The 18,940-nt window shown below is 46.8% G+C and overlaps 1 protein-coding gene across 1 annotated transcript in view; it reads left to right on the forward strand.

The window, feature by feature from the left end:
• GALNT2 (polypeptide N-acetylgalactosaminyltransferase 2) overlaps positions 1-18,940 on the forward strand; it is a 179,067-nt gene that overhangs the window by 87,219 nt on the left and 72,908 nt on the right. The window contains exon 2 of the mRNA XM_059899691.1: positions 8,426-8,519. Within this exon, the coding sequence (XP_059755674.1) occupies positions 8,426-8,519 (94 nt within the window). The remainder of the gene's footprint in view (positions 1-8,425; positions 8,520-18,940) is intronic.

Below are 18,940 nucleotides of genomic sequence, written 5' to 3' on the forward strand. Positions count from 1 at the left end.
TTAAGGCAGTTGGCAGACCATGTGTGGTGTGAGTGTGCAGGGTGATGCACTAGGCCCTCTGCTTGTTAGAAAAGTTAAATAATTAGAAATAGTTTAATAGTTAAATAGGGGGTCAGTAGCGGTGTTGTTGCAGCTCGTGACTGCAGTAAGAGTGATTGTTACAGCTCCCCAGTATGGAGCGGTCCCACCGTGTCCCTCACAGCCTGCTTTTCTCTGAAGGTTCCCAGTAAAAATAAACGAGGCGATGACCTTCATCGTAACACACGTCTTATTTGTGAGCAAGTGAATCTGTATGAAGCCGTCTGCGGCTCTGAACCCACAGGAGAAACTCGCCCCCTCCCATTTTAGCAATGTTGAGTTTCATGGGCCAAGTTGGAATGAGGAGTGGGAAACGTGTAAGTACATCAGAGAAGCCAGTGGTTCTCAACTCTGCACGTTAGAGCTGCCTGGGAAGCTTCCAGAAAACACCCACGGCTGGACCCCCTGCCCGGAGGCTGGGATGAAGCGGGCGGGGGCAGGACCAGGCCTCGGGGAGACTGGCTTTGCCCTCTCGCTGCCCGGCTCGCTCGCCACGCAGGCCCTGATTCTTTAACCCCCAGGCCAGTGACCGTCACCTGAGTAAGGGTTGGGGCTCTGGCGGGAGCTTGCTGTTGGAAGCTCACCTGAGCTGTTCCTCCTCCTGCAGCCTGTTCTACCAGCTCTGCCCGAAGTGATGAGACGGGATGGGCTGGGCCAGGACTCACTGCCGCCCCACACAGTGTTCAGAAGCCTGGGCCCAGCACTACCCCTTCCTCTTCCAGTGACGACCAGCAGCGAAGAGGGCATTCTTCCTCTTACACCAAGTCACTGTTCCAGCGGGTCTCTTATTTAGAAGCAGAAACCACGCTCTGACTTCATAAATGCAGAGACGTGGGTGTTTGCAGACTACAGGCTCCCGGTTTTAGGAGACGCCTAGCCTAGCTGAGGGGGCCTCCCCAGGCGTTCCGGCCTTCTTTCCTCAGGACCCTTTCCCAGTGGGTTAAAACTACCTTTGTCACTTTGTCAGTGGGTTACATGCCCTAGGTAGAAAGCAGAGGTTTAGATGGTGTCACCTTTTATCAGAGGCTTCCTCACCCTCTGGAGAAGACCTTGGGATTGTTCCCCACCCTGACCAGTTAGAAACAAGGACGAGCCTCTGTGGTTCCCCTGTGGGCACTTCAGAGGGAGAATGCTGGGCAGGGAGGGTCTAGGTCTTCAGCAGGAAACTAAATCCACTCTTGAAAATGTGCTTTCAAGCAAACCACTTAACTAGTTTTCAGTGTCTTAGCTTGGCAGTGCGCTCTTAAGAAGTGGGCTGTGGAAATAGAAATTATCGCATCTTTTTAACACATCTGGCAACCTGGCTTTCTTTCCCCGAACTGGAATGTTGCTGTACAGATTGGTCATGGTGGTGGTAATCACTGAACAGTCATTAAATAACAGTGAAAAGTAGACAACTGATGAGAAAGGAATGAAGTAGTCATTCAGATGGTATTCTTGATAACTTGATCTGCCTCTGAGCATAGGTCTAGTAAGCTGAAGGAATTTGACGGTGACAAAATGTATTTCCATAAGCGGAGAGTGAAAGCAACCTGTTTATTTTTTTTTCCTCCCCAGCGATGTTTTTACCTTTGCTAAAAAATAAAGCGTTAGGCATTTAAACTTTATGAAGGCAGCCTTTGTTGGTTTAGCTGTATACATTTATTCTTTGTTATCTAGTTTTCCATGTGTAGGCATGTTTATTTTGGTGGTGGTTCGTAATTCAAACACATTATCATAGGCGGGAATAGTCTTTATAGCGGGCGGTGGTTAAGAGGGCAGCGTGAGATGGAATGACATTTTTACTGCACAGACTTGCACACGCGAATCGCCGTCGGGGTACAGTGGTGTTCTGTCTGCCTGGGGGATACGCTGGCCTCATCGCTGCCACTGTCAAGTCTTACGGCGTCGGTGAACGTGGTGGTTTTAGAGTCTGCGCACCTCCTCTCGCGAGGGGGTCTAGGCCCCTCCTCTTGGGTGCGGGCTGGACCCGACTGGTGACGCGCCTCTCATGGATGACACGGAGCTGCGACCGCGTGTGGTTTCCAGGACCCGACCTGGGGTCCTCCTCTCTCCCTCGACTCCGCCTCCCCTGCCCTTCTTCCCCTCCCAGGTCACTTACTGGGGGAGGCCAGCGGCTGTGGGTGAGTCCTTGGTGAAGAACTGGGCCTCCAGCCAGCAGCCCTGGAGGGACCCGTCCTGGAAGCATCCCTGGGCCCCATCGCACCTTCAGCTGGCGGCGGCCCCGGCTGACTCGTGGGCTCACGAGAGACCGTGGGCCGGATCCAACCAGATTCTTGACCCTCTGAAGCTGTGCAAGATACTAAGTGCTTTCTGTTTTAAGTTACTGAGTTTTGAGGGGGTTGGTTTGGCAGCAGGTGGGAACACAAGAAGTCACCTGGCCCTTCTGGTTCTCTCCTCAGCTGTGACATGAGGGTTGGCCTAGTGCCCTTAACAAGTTGGCGGCTGTCTGCCGAGCCTCAGGGGCCGCCCTGCCAGCCGGCTGTGCCCGCCCCTCCCACGGTGGCCTCCCGCCCTTGTCCCACCCCCTTCCCTCTTGGCCCTGGCCCACCCACCGCCGGGACTGACACTTTGTCTCTGGCAAAAACCAAGCGCACGTTTTATTTATTTCCTCTTTTTCTTTTGGCTGCGTTGGGTCTTTGTTGCTGCGCGCGGGCTTTCTCTAGTTTCGGCGAGTGGGGGCTACTCTTCGTTGGTGGTGCACGGGCTCAGTAGTTGTGGCACGCGGGCTCAGTAGCTGTTGCACGCGGGCTTCAGTAGCTGTGGCACGCGGGCTCAGTAGCTGTTGCACGCGGGCTTCAGTAGCTGTGGCACGCGGGCTCAGTAGCTGTGGCACGCGGGCTTCAGTAGCTGTGGCACACGGGCTCAGTAGTTGTGGCACGTGGGCTTCAGTAGTTGTGGCATGCGGGCTCAGTAGTTGTGGCACGTGGGCTCAGTAGTTGTGGCTCGCGGGCTCTAGAGCACAGACTCAGTAGTGGCGCATGGGCTTAGTTGCTCCGCGGCATGTGGGATCTTCCCAGACCAGGGCTCGAACCTGTGTCCCCTGCATTGGCAGGTGGATTCTTAACCACTGCACCACCAGGGAAGTCCCTGTTTCCTCTTATTCTGAAACAGAGACAGATCACATTGGGAATAGAGTGGAAAAAACTATTTTAATAACTAAACCTATATTTACACTTAATTTTCATAACTGTTCAAGAAACCAACCTATCAGATTTACTGTTTCTGAAAATAACGTCATTTTGTTAAAAGTCATTGCTGCTTTACCTACTTAGAAATAGGATGGATTTTGGCGGCCGAACTCTTCAAATATGGTAGATAGATAGACGTTCCTCAGTCGTTTATTTTCATTTGGTCTCACTCATGGCCTGATTTAATTCCTCTCGTGCTTCACGTAATAGACTGCTTCTCTTGTATGCGTCTGTAAGAATAATGCATGTCTTGGGCTCTTGGACTGAAAACTAACCAAATTCAAATATCTAATAATAATAACTACCAGCTAGGTAAGTTAGTGAGTAGGAGGAATTAGCGTTTGCAGTATCTGGCCCAAATGCCATCTAACAAGGAAGAGAGGGTCTCAGTGCCCTAGTCGAGGCTCTCTGAGTCTTTCTGGAGGCTGCATGAGGATGTAGCAGCCAAGGCTGTGGTCCAAACGGTAAAGTCAAGCAGGGGGGCAGCGGCATCTTCTCAGTCTGGTCGGTAGAGAATCCTAGTTCTCGGGTTACATTTCCTGACAGAGTTCAGTTTTCAGTGAGAACCAGCGAGCCTTCCCTGGTCTGTATTTGTCTGCAGCGTCTTCTGTGTGTGGGTGAGTCATTACGTATTCATAGTGTCAACATCCCTCTGAGGGCAGGAGAAGCAAAGCAGAGATGGGTCTGCATCCTGGGAAATAAAAGCAGACTTACGGATCAGATCACAGGCTTTGAATTCTCTGCAACTTTTGACCCAGCATCAAACCACATCATTACTCCTCTAATCCTGGCAGTTTATGCTTGTCACTAAAAAGAAGACCTGTCTGTCCCTGTGTCTCTGAACACGGAGAAAACCAGCAGCTCAGTTGTGGCGCGTCCTGGATACCAGCAGGTACTGGGCGAGGGAGCCTCTCCATATGTTTGTATTCGGTGCATTTCCATTTTTAAACGGAGCCTCCACTGGTGTAAATTAGTCTTATAACGTATGCAAATGTATGGGAGGGGGATGGTTGTAATGAAAAGCTTCCACTGCAAAGTGAGCAAAGCCGGTAAAATCAATCTGAGTAAATAGGATGAGGGTGTTTTTTCAGCTGCATTTATTATTGAGCAGTTACCCTAAGACCACCGCCACGCTTTTGTGGGTACAAAAGAAATGTGCCCAAGCCCCTACCTTGAAAGGACACCTGCAGTGCTTCTAGATACCGACCGTTAGCGGATTACAAGTAGGACGAGTGATCAAGTGCTCCCGCGAGGGGCTGCTCCCCGGGACTCCGAGGGGACCTCCAGGCACTTAGCCCCCATCCCTGCCTTCGAGAAGGCAGGCCACTTGCTCAGTCCCCCAGGGTCACCTGCAGAGCCGTGGCCAGAACCCGAGGCTCCGGCTCCCAGGCCAGGGCTCGTCCCAGCGTGCCGTGGGTCCTACTTGTCCCTGAAATGCTGGCCTCTCCTGCCACCCTGGACCCTGTCCTCACTCGGGTCACCCCCCCACCCCCCCGGGCCATTCCCGAGCTCCAGTCACCGGTCCCCAATCTCTTTTCCGCCTCCTGGTATGTCGCGGTAACCCCAGCATTTCCAGAACAGACCGTCTTCACTTCCTGGCGCCACCCCTCCCCCACCCAAACAACTTCCCCCGTTTCTTGTGGGTGACTGTCACCCCCTGCCAGCTGTGCCGTCCCGCCCTGGCTGCCTCGCCCTTCGGGCCTCCTGGCCCCTCTCCTGTCCCCTCCATCTCCCCCTCACCACGACCAGAGTGACGTTTCCAGAACACGAGTCTCAAGTCTCTGAGTGTCTCGCCTCTCCTCCCTGTCGTTCTGTTTCCTTGCTTCTCTTGTGGGGTCCCGCCCGGACTCTCTGCTGAGGGTCGGTGACACGGACACAGGCACGGGCCATGCTGTCCCACGGGGGTGTCCCCTGGGCCCTCGGCCCTTCCCTAACGTCCAGCGGAGGCGCGGGGCGGTGACAGGCATGGCAGGCGGGTGGCAGGCGGTCGTGGGGGCACCGTCGTGGGGGCACCGTCTCAGCCGGCGCATCAGGTGGGCGGGCCCGAACTGGAGGAGTTTATAGTGACCTGACGTGTTCTGAGTGGGAAATGCACTGTTTTCCTCTACTTTGGGCTGCCTTGGTGCTGGAGGGGAGCTGTATTCTCCAAGGGCGGGGCACTGCGATGATGGAGACCCTGGAGGCTCCGGCGGTTCATCTCTAACCTCACTGTGTGTTCTGTGTGACTCAGCGTTTGGTGCACCAGCTTCCTCATCTGTAGAATGGGGGGCGGTACTAGCGCCGTATGGAGGATGAACTTGCGGGCAGGGTCTAGAATGGGGCTGGGCACCTAGGAAGTGCCCTGTATTAGTGGCAGAGGTGTTCCCCCTCTTCCACCCCTCCTCCCCCTCCCCCTCCCCTTCCCTCCTCTCCCCCCTCCTCCTCCTCTCCTCCCCCCTCCTCCTCCCCCCCACCCCTCCTCCTCCTCTCCCCTTCTCCTCCTCTCCCCTCATTCTCCTCCTCTCCCTCCTCCACCCTCCCCCTCTCCCTCCTCCACCTTCCCCCTCTCCCTCCTCCACCCTCCCTCCTCTCCCCCCTCCTCCTCCTCCCCTTCCCCTCCCCTTCCCTCCTCCCCCTCCCCTCCTCTCCCTTCCTCTCCCCTCATTCTCCTCCTCCACCCTCCCCCTTTCCCTCCTCTCCCCCTCCTCCTCCTCTCCCCTCCTCCTCCTCCTCCTCCCCCTCCTCCTCCTCCTCCCCCTCCTACTCTGGGAATTGGTAGTGAACATGGTGATTTGCACTTTTTGACCTGGAGTCAAGAACAAAACAGTCCTTTGTGGATGACTCCCTAGAAACGTATTCTTGGATTTTTATGACTTTGTGAGAATCAGCCTCTTGTAACTTGGTTCAAACTGAGCCCTGGGTTGCCATCCCCATCCTGATTCATAAAGGGCCAACTCGAGCTGCTCGCCCGCTGTGTTACCTGGACAATTTGCGTAACCTCTCTGATCTTCTGTGTCCCCATTGTAAGATAGGAATTATAAAACGGCAGGCTTGCTGCCAGGATGGACAAGTATCTTTGTACAGTGCCTGGTGCCTAGTAGGCATTCATAAACAGCACTTAGCATCATGTTGCCTACTGGGACTTTGCGGTGCCCTCGTTATATAGCAGGTCCTCATCCTCGGCCTTAGTTTTGTGGTGGGCTCGGTTCATTGTCCCGGGGAGTGGGGGTGGGGAGGGGAGACAGGTTAGGGAGTGTTACATATGGATCAGTCAGTCTTGTTTGTGCGAAGAAGGAGACATTTATTTTCTAAGAAAACATTGATGGTTGACTTACGGATGTTGATTTGGTGAATATTACAGTGCGGTGGCCACACCAGCAATGTTCACTTTTTTGTTTTCATTCACTTTCGATTTTGTACAAGGTTAAATGGTGTGATCCATTAGCCAGTGTGTGTAGTCGGCCAGATGCCTGAGGGAAGAAGCTGTTAGCCACAAAATGTTACAAGCAAGCTGCAAAATAAAAATTAATAAGCTTAATTACAAGTCTACCCAGTGTGACTCAGCTAACGTCATTACTTGCTGGATTTAGTGTTCGCACGTTTCTTTATGTCGTGAAGGCAGAGAGTAGGTCAGATTCTCTCACTCCATTGCAGGTGCCAGGATTGCCTGGAAATCTTTGCCAATAGTAAATTGAAAGTTTATTTATAACCAAGTCCTCTCAAAAGCCAAATTACAATTCAAAAAGTTTTTTTCGCAGCAAAATGTATTTAAATTGGGATACAGGTGCATTTTAATACATTTGTTACAATGTGGGCTAGGATCTTCAGAAGTCAGAGCACGTGGGGCCCTTGAAAGCCTGAGAAGGCCTTGGGACAGGTTGGTGGGGTGGGCTAGGACCACCCAGGTGCAGGGCGTTCTTGACCTGCGCACTGTGTCTACAGGGGGTCATCCTCACATCACTCCCATGGGAGTGCCCCCCCACCGCCCCCACCCCACCCCGCCCATCATCCCAGTGGTGGCCTTGAGGGGATAAACCAGCTTCACTTCACCTCGGAAGCAACTGAAGGAAAAGCTGGCCTCCAGAGGAGGAGACTCAGGCCGTTTCTCTTTAATTACTCTACTTTTTGAGTAAAAATGCAGATTATTGGCAGAGCAAGTTGCCTTTGGGGAAAAGATGTCTGATTTGGCCTAGCCCCTGAAAATTAACGCTTCCTGCAAATCTCACTTCACATCGTTAAGAGCCAAAATGTCCCCAGCGGTCACGCAGCCCATGCTGGTTGGAGGAATGCTAGTGGAACAAACCTGAGCAGAACTGGTTGGGTCTCCCCTGAGGGAGGGGACCTAAGGCTGCCAACATCCTAATAGCATCTGCTGGGGAAATGGCCAGTCGACAGTGCTTGGCCCACCAAAGTCTGTGTGGGAAAATTACTAGCTGTGGGGTATTTCTGATTTGGGTTATATACAGAAACCTTTCTTATTGTATTCACAGAAATCAGATCCCAAGTGGTTGAAAAATATATTTAGCTCTGTGGTCATGGGGTTGTTTGATTAATGTTGATAGATTAAATTGTTCGTGCAGATGAGTTGAATAAATTCTGCCAGAGCGTCTCTCTTCTGGTTTTACATTAAGCCCTTAGTTTGCAGCTCTTTTCCACTGGCAGCCCTTCTAGAGGAGAGGAGGAAAAGCTCCGCGGTCCTTTGCCCTTCCTCCGCTGTTATTCAGTGGGATGAAAGGAATCATTTAACAACCTCTGAGCAGGGCTCAATGGCCCTGAGGGAGACTTTGGTCCTAGGGTGCCCTTAAGCCATAGAAGGCGTCTGGAGAGCTACCCTTATTTTAATGGCTTTGATTTAACCACTATTGAATTCTCTTATTTGATCCAGTTTCCCTATCTCCCTTCCCCACCCTCCCACATCCTCAAAGCCCAGGGAGTTTCCAGAGTATTTCTTTCCATAGATAAGTGATACACATAGAAAATGGAGAGAGAAACGCAGGTCCTTCCTTGGAAAGTTCACGCCAAGAACTTGGACAGAGTCACTTCTGTCCTTGGGTCTCCACCACTGAGCAGGTCTGGGGTGCAGTCCTCCGGATGGGAGGACGCATTGTTTATTGACCTGATGAATGAAGGTGGGCTCCAGGAACCTGTCGACTCATTTGGTGTCTTTGCTCCCCCAGGAGGACTGGAATGACATTGACCCAATTAAAAAGAAAGACCTTCATCACAGCAACGGGGATGAGAAAGCACAAAGCATGGAGACCCTCCCTCCAGGTACTGCTGCAGCTCCCAGGGCCAGGCCAGCCTTGGGCTGCTGGTGGGTGGTGGGGACCTGTCTTGCCCACTAACTGTGAATGAGCTGAATGTGGCATCTGGAGTGTATCACCTGTGGGGTAGGGAATGCACTTCCTAGGGCAGCTGGAGACACTGCCCTAGAGCAGTGTTTTGCTGTCTTCCTTCAAGCCCTTAGTGGGTGGTGAAATGAGTTTACTGGGAGGTGACAAAAATTTCTTGGAAGAAAAAAATATCAGTAGAATAAACTCAAAAATACAGGATGGGATGTATCGGTTCACAGATTTTTGTTTTTTTAACAGACTATTTTTTTAGAGCAGTTTTAGGTTCGCAGCAAAATTGAGCAGAAAGTACAGAGGTTTCCGTAGACCCCCCCGCCCCCCTGTGCACAGACTCTGCCACTATCAACATCCCCCACAAGATGGGACATTTGTTATAATCAGTGAACCAACACTGATGCATCCTCATCACCTAGCGTCCATAGTTTACATTAGGACTCACTCATGGTGTTGTATATTCAGTGAAATGAATTCACCACCATGGTATCCTACAGAGTAGTTTCACTGACCTAAAAATCCTTTGTGCTCTGCCTCTTCATCCCTTCTTCCCCCAGTCCCTGGCAACCACAGATCCTTTTACTGTCTCCCTGGTTTTTGCCTTTTCCAAAATGTCACATAGTTGGAATCAGATCAGATGTAGCCTTTTCAGACTGGCTTCTTCCACTTAGTAACATGCATTGAGCGTTCATCTATGTCTTTTCATGGCTTGGTAGCACTTTTGTTTTTATCGCTGAATTGTATTCTGTTGTCTGGATATATCACAATTTATTTATCCATTCACCTACGGAGGACATCTTGGTTGCTTCCAAGTTTTGGCAGTTATGAATAAAGCTGCTGTAAACATCTGTGTGCAGTTTTTTTGTGGGGACATAAGTTTTCAATTCATTTGGGTAAATACAAGGAGTGCCACTGCTGGATCATATGGTAGGAATACATTTATATTTATAAGAAACTGCCAAACTATCTTCCAAAGTGGCTGCACCATTTTGCACTCCCACCAGCAATGAATTAGAGTTCATTTTGCGCCACATCCTCACCAGCGATTGATATTGTCACAGTTTTTTTTTTTTATTGTGGCCCTTCTAATAGTTTGGAAGTGGTAGCTTATTGATGTTTTAATTTGCAATTCCCTAATCTGTAAAACTTTGTGGAAGTGTCTGTTCAGGTCTTTTGCCCACGTTTTAATCGGGTTGCTCCTTTTCTTATTGTTGACTTTTAAGAGTTCTTTGAGTATTTTGGATAATAGTCCTTCATCAGATGTATGATTGCAAATATTTTCCCTCAGTCTGTGGCTTGTCTTCTTATTCTCTTGACAGTGTCCTTCCCAGAGCAGAAAGTTTTAATTTAATGAAGTTTAGCTTTATGAGTTCTTTCGTAGATTATACCTTCGATGTATCTAAAAAGTCATCGCTATACCCAAGGTTACCTAGATTTTTTTCCTATGTTGTCTTCTAGGAGTTTTATCATTTTGTGTTTCATATTTATGTCTGTGATCCATTTGGTTGTAAAGTCTGTATCTAGATTTTTTTTTTTTTCTTGCATGTGGATATCCAGTTGTTCCAGTATTATTTGTTGAAAAGGCCATGGTTGTTTCATTGTGTTGCCTTTGCTCCTTTGTCAAAAGTCAGTTGACTATGTTTATGTGGGTCTATTTCTGGGCTCTGTTTTCTCTTCCATAGACCTATTTGTCTGTTCTTTCCCCAGTACTACGTTGTCTTGATTAGTTTAGATTTATATTTGGTCTTGAAGTTGAGTAATGTCAGTCCTCCAACCTTGTTCTTTCCCTTCAGTATTGTGTTGGCTTTTCTGTTTTTTTTGTTAGGCTCTTTGTTTTGCCTTTTCATGTAAACTTTAGAATTAGTTTGTTGATACCCACAGAATATAGCTTGCTGGGATTTTGATTTGGATTGTGTTGAATCTACAGATCAAGTTAGTAAGAACTGACATCTTGACAATATTGAGTCTTCCTATCCATGAACATGGAATATCTCTCCATTTATTTAGTTCTTTTTAAATTGTTTCATCAGAGTTTTATAGTTTTGGTCATATACATTTTGTGCCTATTAGACTTGTACCAAAGTATTTTGATTTGGGGGATGCTAATGTAAATGGTATTGTGCTTTTAATTTTAAATTCCACTTGTTCATTCTTCATATATAGGAAAGCAGTTGACTTTTGTATATTTAACTTGTATCCTCCAATTATAACAAGGATTGCTATAATTACTTATCAGTTCCAGGAATTTTTTTGTTTGTTGATTCTTTCAGATTTTCTACCAAGACAGTCATGTCACCTGCAAACAAAGACAGTTTTGTTTCTTCCTTCCCAATCTATATTATACCTTTCGTTCCGTTTTCTTGTCTTACTGCATTAGCTAGGACTTCTAGTATGATGTTGAAAAGGAGAGATGAGGGAGGACATCCTTGCCTTGTTCCTGATCTTAGCAGGAAAGCTTTTAGTTTCTCACCATTAAATGTGTTAGCTGAAGGGGTTTTTTAGATGCTCTTTATCAAGTTGAGGACGTTTCCCCTCTATTCCTAGTTTTCTGAGAGTTTTTATCATGAATGAGTGTTGAATTTTGTCAGATGCTTTTTCTGCATCTATTAATATGATAATGTGACTTTCCTTCTTTAACTTCTTAATGTGGTAGATTACATTAATTAATTTTCATATTGAACCAGACTTGCATACCTGGGATAAATCCTACTTGGTCATAGTGTACAGTCCTTTTTTATACATTGTTGGATTCCATTTACCAATATTTTGTTGAGGATTTTTGCATCTATATTCACAAGAGGTGTTGGTTTATAGTTTTCTTTTCTTGTCTGGTTTTGTTATTAGGGTGATGCTGGCCTAATAGGATAAGTTAGGAAGTGTTCCCTCTGCTTCTGTCTTCTGGAAGAGATTGTAGAGAATTAGTATAATTTCTTCCTTAAATGTGTGGTAGAATTCACCAATGAACTCAGCTGGGCCCGGTGCTGTTTGTTTTTGGAGGTTAATAATTGTTGATTCAATTTTTAAAATAAATATAGACCTGTTGAAATTGTCTATTTTTTCCTGTCCTAGTTATGGAGATTTTGTCTTTCAAGAAATTGGTCCATTCATCTAGGTTATCAAATTTGCAGGCATAGAGGTGTTCATAGTATTCCTTTGTTCTCCTTTTAATGTCCATTGTGTCTGTACTGATGTCCCCTCTTTCATTTCTGATATTCTAACTTCTGTCTTCTATCTTTTTTTCATAGTTAGCCTGGCTAGAGGCTTACTGATTTTTTTAATCTTTTCAAAGAACCAGTTTTCAGGGTTTTTTCCCATTTCTTAGATTTATAATTTTTATTATTTATTTTCTTTTGTTTACTTAGGATTTATTCTGCTCTTCTTTTTCTAGTTTTCTGAGGTAGAAGCTTAGATGATTGATTTCAGATCTTTCTTCTTTTCCATATTGTATTCAATGCTGTCAGTTTCCTGCCAAGCACTGATTTCACTGCATTACACAAATTTTGATAAGTTGTATTTTCATTCTTATTTGGTTCAAAATATTTTTTAATTTCTTTAAGATTTGTTCTTAACCTGTGCATTATTTATAAGTATGTTGTTGAATGTCTAAGTAATTTGAGGTTTTCCAATATTGATTTTTAGTTCCACTGTGGTCTTAAAGCAGATATTATATCATTTGTGTTCTTTTAAATGTGTTCAGGTGTGTTTTATGGCCCAGGATGTGGTCTGTCTTGGTGACTGTTCCATGTGAGCTTGGAAGAATGTGTATTCTCCTGTTGGATGAAGTAGTCTGTAGATGTCAGTTATATCACCAGTTGGTTGATGGTGTTGTTGAGTTCACTTGTGTCCTTACTGATTTTCTGCCTGCTGGATCTGTCCATTCCTGAGAGAGAAGCCTCCAGCTATGATAGTGGCTTCATCTGTTCCTCCTTGCAGGTTTCTAAGTTTTTATCTCATGTGTTTTAATGCTCTTGTTAGGCACAAACACATTAAGGATTGTTATGTCATCTTGGCAAATTGACCTCTTTGTCATTATGTATTGCCCTCCTTTATTCCTGGTAACTTTCCTTGTTGTGAAGTTTGTTCTGTCTGAAGCTAATATAGCTCCTTCTGCCATCTTTTGATTAGTATTAGAATGGTATCTCTTTCGCTATCCCTTTACTTTTCATCTATGTGTGTCTTTATATTTAAAGTGGATTTCTTATAGACAGCATGTAGTCAGTTGGGTCTTGTTTTTTGATCCATTCTGACAATCTCTGTCTTTTAATTGGTGTATTTAGACCACTGACAATGTAAAGTGATGATTAATATAGTTGTATTAATGTCTACCATATTTGTTATTCTTTTCTATTCCGTGCCCTTGTTCTATGTTCTTTTGTCTTCCACTCTTTTTCTGCCTTTTATAGTTTTTTTTAATATAAATTTTATTTATTTATTTATTTATGGCTGTGTTGGGTCTTTGTTGCTGCGCGGGCTTTCTCTAGTTGCGGCGAGTGGGGGCTACTCTTCATTGCAGTGCATGGGCTTCTCATTGCGGTGGCTTCTCTTGTTGAGGAGCACGGGCTTGTGGGCCTCAGTAGTTGTGGCTTGTGGGCTCTAGTGCGCACGCTCAGTCATTGTGGCGCTGGGCTTAGTTGTTCCGCGGCATGTGGGATCTTCCCGGACCAGGGATCGAACCCGTGTCCCCTGCATTGGCAGGCGGATTCTTAACCACTGCGCCACCAGGGAAGTCCCTGCCTTTGGTAGTTTTAATTGAACATTTTATATGATTCCATTTTCTCCCTTTTTTACATTTTTTTTTTTTACAGCTAATCCAAGTCTAACTTCAGACAACACTGTCCTGCTTTACAGTTAGCACAAGTGTCTTACAGCAAAATATTATGAATCTCTCCCTCCCATTCTTTGTATCATTGCTGTCATTCATTTCGTATGCCATTCATATATGTAAACATATAAGCATACAGAATCAAATACACAGTTGCTATGATTATTTTGTGCAAACTGTTATCTGTTAGATCAATTAAGAATAAGAAAAATGGGACTTCCCTGGTGGCGCAATGGTTAAGAATCCGCCTGCCAATGCAGGGAACACGGGTTCGAGCCCTGGTCCAGGAAGATCCCACATGCCGCGGAGCAACTGAGCCTGTGCACCACAACTGCTGAAGCCTGCGTGCCTAGAGTCCGTGCTGTGCAACAAGAGAAGCCACCACGATGAGAAGCCCGTGCACCGCAATGAAGAGTAGCCCCCGCTCGCCACAACTAGAGAAAGCCAGTGTGCAGCAACAAAGACCCAACGCAAAGATAAATAAATAAAATAAATTTATAAAAAAAAAAAGAATAAGAAAAATTACAAGTGTAATTTTACTTTCACTTATTCCTTCTCTGATTCTCTTCCTTTCTTTATGGAGAGCTGCATTTCTGACCTAAATCATTTTCCTTCTCTCTGAAGAGCCTCTTTTAACATTTCTTGTAAGGCAGATCTACTGGCAACAGATTCCCTCAATTCTGAGAAAGTCCTTATTTCTCCTTCACTCTTAGAGATTAATTTCACAGGGTCCAGAATTCTAGGTTGATGAATTTTTTTCTCAACCCTTGAGTTATTTCATTGCATTCTCTTCTTGTTTGCGTTGTTTCTGAGGAGTTGGATGTAATTCATACCTTTGTTTCTCTAACGCGGTATTTTTCCCCTCTGTCTTCTTTCAAGATTTTTTTTCTTTATCATTAATTTTCTACAGTTTGAATATGCTGTGCCCGGGGGTAGTTTTTTTGGTATTTATCCTGCATGGTGTTCTCTGAGCTTCCTTGATCTGTGGTTTCGTGTCTGACGTTAACTTGAGGAAATTCTCAGTTATTATCACTGCAAATATTTCTATTCCTTTCTCTCTTCTCCTGGTATTCCCATTACACATGTTTCACCTTTTGTAGTTGTCCCACAGTTCTTAAGTATTCTGTTTTGTTTTGTTTTGGCCTTGTTTTTTTTTTTTCAATCTTTTTTCTTTAATCTTTGCTTTGTATTTGGGAAGTTTCTATTGTCATAGCCTCAAGCCATGAGGTTCTCACATCAGCCATGGCCAGTCTCCCAATGAGCCCCTCAAACTCATTCTTCATTTCTGTTAGTGTTTTTAACCTCTAGCATTCTTTTATAATCCTTCCTTAGAATTTTCATCTCTTTGCTTACAGTATTCATTTGTCCTTCCATATTGTCTACTTTTTTCATTAGAGCTCTTAACGTAGTAATCATAGTTGCTTTAAATTCCTGGTCTGATCATTCCAACATCCTGCCATATCTGAGTCTGGTTTTGATGTTTGCTTTGTCTCTTCACACTATGCTTTTTGCCTTTTAGTGTGCCTTGTAATTTTTTCTTAGAAACCCAGGTGCGATGTCCTGGGTAAAAGGAACCCCAGTAACCAGGCCTTTGGTGATGTGCTGATAAGGTGTGGGGGAGGGGAGGCATGCTGTCCTTATGTGGCAGGTGTCAGTCTCCTAGTGAGCCTGCACCCCGGGTGTCAGCTTCACAACTGCTTCTCAGCTGTCCTGCCACTCAGGTGAGACAGGATGGTTAGAGCCCCCTGGAGATGGGCATTCCCCTTCCTCCGGGTTGATCAGCTCTCTTGAGGGCTGGCCTTGTTAATGACGGAGTGCTTCTGCTGTTTCAGAACGGCTCCTTCCCCCCGCCACTGGAGGCCAGAAGGGGTAAAAGTCACGGACCTGTGGAGTCCCTGGGCCTCCCCCCTCCCGGAGTTCTTACCCGTCAGGCTCGCCCACAGTGAGCCTCCAGCGGTTCATTCTGCAGCTCGGGTCCCTCCCCGGCTCTACCTCCTGCAGAACTTGCTGCCCTGGAAATTTTGACCCTCTGTATTCACCTGCTGGTCTCCCCAGTTCTGGGAGCAGCAGTTTGCCCTGTGAGCTCACTTCTCTGAGGGATCTAAGAGGACTTGACTTTTCAGCTTGTTCAGCTTTTCACTTGTCGGGATGGAGGGATGACTTCCAGACTCTTTACGTGCAGGATTGGGACCAGGAAGTTAGTTCATGAAATTTTGCTTTGATGGTGACAGAGAGTTTGATTGTTAGCGGTTCTTTTTGGGGAGGGACGGCGTCAGCCCAGGGAGTCCAGACCCTCCTGTGTCACACCCTCCACATGTCCCCCCCGCACTAGACTTGGGAGCGTGTGTGTGCATTAGACGTCTCCATTAGGTCTGCCCCCTCCCTCCCCCCGACTCCGAAGCCCCGAGCCAGTTCCTTCCTATGTGATAGGCATTACCCGCGCAGTGGGGAGCGTATCTGAATGGAAGAGTTAGCTCTTAAGCGTTTCTTTGTTATAATAATAGGATGTACTTCTGCTGTGTGGATTAATGAGAGATTTCCTGTGGGTTGTCTCCTATTAGCAAAACCAAGTGTTCTTGAATTTTAAGGCATATGTGGGGAGGTGGGGAGAAGTCATGTTCAGGGCATGTCCTAGACGTGACCACTTAAGAGTCAGATGCCATAGTTAAAATCAATGTGGCATTGACCTGGGCTTTCATGTCCTTAACTGTTATACAGTTGATTTCCCTATCGTCAAAGAGATAGGAATGTACTGGTTTTCCTCTTTTTTAAGTTATGACTAATAACCTTTGATGAATGCACCATGTCCTTTTATTTTGCCTTTAAAGGACTTTATCTTCTTTTTTTTGTTGAAACCTTTTTTCTTACTCAGCTATCATACACATGATTTTTTTTCCTTTAGAAACTATTTTGTTGTGGTTAAGAAATACATTTTCCCCAAGCATCATGGGCACAGCCAGAATTCTGTGGTCTGCAAGGAACCATGGTCACAGCACTTTCCACTCTGTGAGTAGGCTGTTGGGGAACTCAGCGGCTTCCTGTGTTCTAGGTGTTGGGTATCTGGTATGTGTAGATGGATGGATGGGAGGAGGTAGCACGCAGTCCAGCGTGGCCAGGAAATCCACTGGCAGATGGAGAGCCTGATATAAGAGAGCAGTGACGCCCCCAGGCAATGGCCTCCAACCTTTTTTCACCACTCACCCTAGGAGCAAAAGCATCTGCTCCACATTGCAGGTCCAGGGTGGAAGATGTTTGCCCTTATATTCCGTGATTATTGTTTCTAATTCAGCATCATGTTTTCCAGCTTGAACTTGAACCACTGAATTTTTTTTTTTTAACGCTGATTTTTAAAGTGTTGTTTCAAATAGAGTATTTATTTGTCAGTTTTTTTATTTTTGAAAATCTATCAGATGGAGATGAGTTTTATCTTTTTTTTTCCTGGGTGCAGAAAAAAGCTCTCGGGTCTGAAAATCAGTTTCTCCTCGTAATTCTCCCTCCTGTATCGTCTCCTCTTGTCTCTGCAGCATCTCTGATCTGACTGGTGAGACCAGTTGGCAGGGTCGCGGTGACGCAGAAGGACCGGTGAAGGAACAGGCCAGCCAGGGGTTGAAGGGCCGAGGTCTGGCTTTGAGGACGGCTGTGGGTGGAGGAAGCCAGGGAGCTCCCATCCTTAGAAGACGTGGCCTTTGAGAGCAGATTTTCTTCTGGCCTCTATGAAACCTCAGGGTCATTCTCGTCATGTTCATTGGGAACCTCGTGTGAGGGGGTGAGCCTCAGAGAGCAGGTAGGGAGAGCGTTGAGGAAGGAGAGTCCTGATTGGGTTTTGGGTCTCCGGGAGGTCCCTCCCATCCTTGGCTGGGTCTTCACCCCGCCCCTCTCCCACCCGCTGCTGCTTCATCACCCAAGACAGTTGATGTCTCAAAACAGAAATTGCTCACGTTCACGTAAAGATGAATGCAATGGGAATGGCGAAGTGTGGAACAGGTCTTAAATCCCGGCTGTGAGTTGCCTCTGAAGCTCACCACGTTTAGCTCTTCTGCTTCCCAGCTGTTGGCAGAGAGGTGACGTGAGCCACCTGTGTGTGTATTCAGCCCATATGATAAACTTGACTTGAACCAGTGATGTTTCAGGTTAGCTAGAAGACCTTGAATAGAATTGGCCAGAATTTCCACCGTCCATTATCTCCAACAGGTTTTCCAGTACTAACGCTGCAGGGTTGGGGCGGCGTGCTCTCCTGACCTCTCCCCCTTCTTGTTACCGAGTGCAGCCTCCCTCTTCTCGCCAGTGAATCAGAGACAAGGTATTGAGGCAAGGAATACGACTTTATTCGCAGACCAGACCGAAAAGACCGGTAGACTAGTGTCTCTGAAAAACCATCTTATCGGGGTCTGGATGCCAGTTTCTTTTACAGAACAGAGAAGCGGGGGGAGGGGATGAGGAAGTAAAGTAAAAGGGCCATCAGTCTTGCAAAACATCTCCTGGAATGGCCAGCCTTGGAGAGGGGATGTGTTAGTTTCTCTTTTCTTGCAGCCATCCACAGGTGGGCAGGGTTCCCCGAGGCAGGCCGTTATGTACAATTATAATGACAAAAGCAACGAAAAGCAAAGGTTAAAGTCAAAGAAACAGATCTAGCGTGGAGTCCCATTTAGCTCTTCCCTGTTACATTCTGAGGGGTTTTGTGGGTTGCAGCATTGTGCTTTTTTAAAATTATGGTAAAATATATATAACATAAAATTTACCATTTTAACCATTTTCCAGTGCACAGTTCAGTGGCATTAAGTACATTCACCTTGTCCTGCAACCATCGCTGTCATCCGTCTCCAGAACTTTCTCATCTTCCCAAACTGAGACTCTGTCCCCATTAAACACTGACTCCCCGTTCCCCTCCCCAGCCCCTGGCCCACCATCTACTTCCCCACTGTCCTCCAGGCACCTCGCATACAGGAGAGTCACACAGTATTTGTTCTCCTGTGACTGGCTTGTTTCCACTGGTGCAGTGTCCTCAGGGTTCCTCCGTGTGGTAGGTAGCGTGTGTCAGTGTCTCCTTCCTTCTCAAGGTTGAACACTCTTCCACCTCACCTGAGGCCCCGGGATCTGCACAGTGTCCTTGTCAGGAAAAGAAGTACCTCTCAGTATCCCGAGAGACGCATCGCAAAAGCAAGCAGTGGACTTCCCTGGTGGCACAGTGGTTAAGAATCCGCCTGCCAATGCTGGGGACACGGGTTCGATCCCTGGTCCGGGAAGATCCCACATGCCGTGGAGCAACTAAGCCCGTGCTCCGCAACAAGAAGCCACCGCCATGAGAAGCCCACAGACCACAACAAAGAGTAGCCCCCGCTCGCCTCAACTAGAGAAAGCCCGCGCAGCAACGAAGACACGATGCAGCCATTAATTAATTAATTAATTTTTTAAAAATCCAAAAATCAAATCTTCTGTTGTCCTTCCCCCATTCCAATGAGTAAGAAAGCAAAACCGAGGACTTAGGTCGGTAGCCGGAAAAGGGGTGGAGCTCTTAAAAGATTTTG

The sequence above is a fragment of the Balaenoptera ricei genome, chromosome 16 (assembly GCF_028023285.1).
Source record: "Balaenoptera ricei isolate mBalRic1 chromosome 16, mBalRic1.hap2, whole genome shotgun sequence".
NCBI lineage: Eukaryota > Metazoa > Chordata > Mammalia > Artiodactyla > Balaenopteridae > Balaenoptera > Balaenoptera ricei.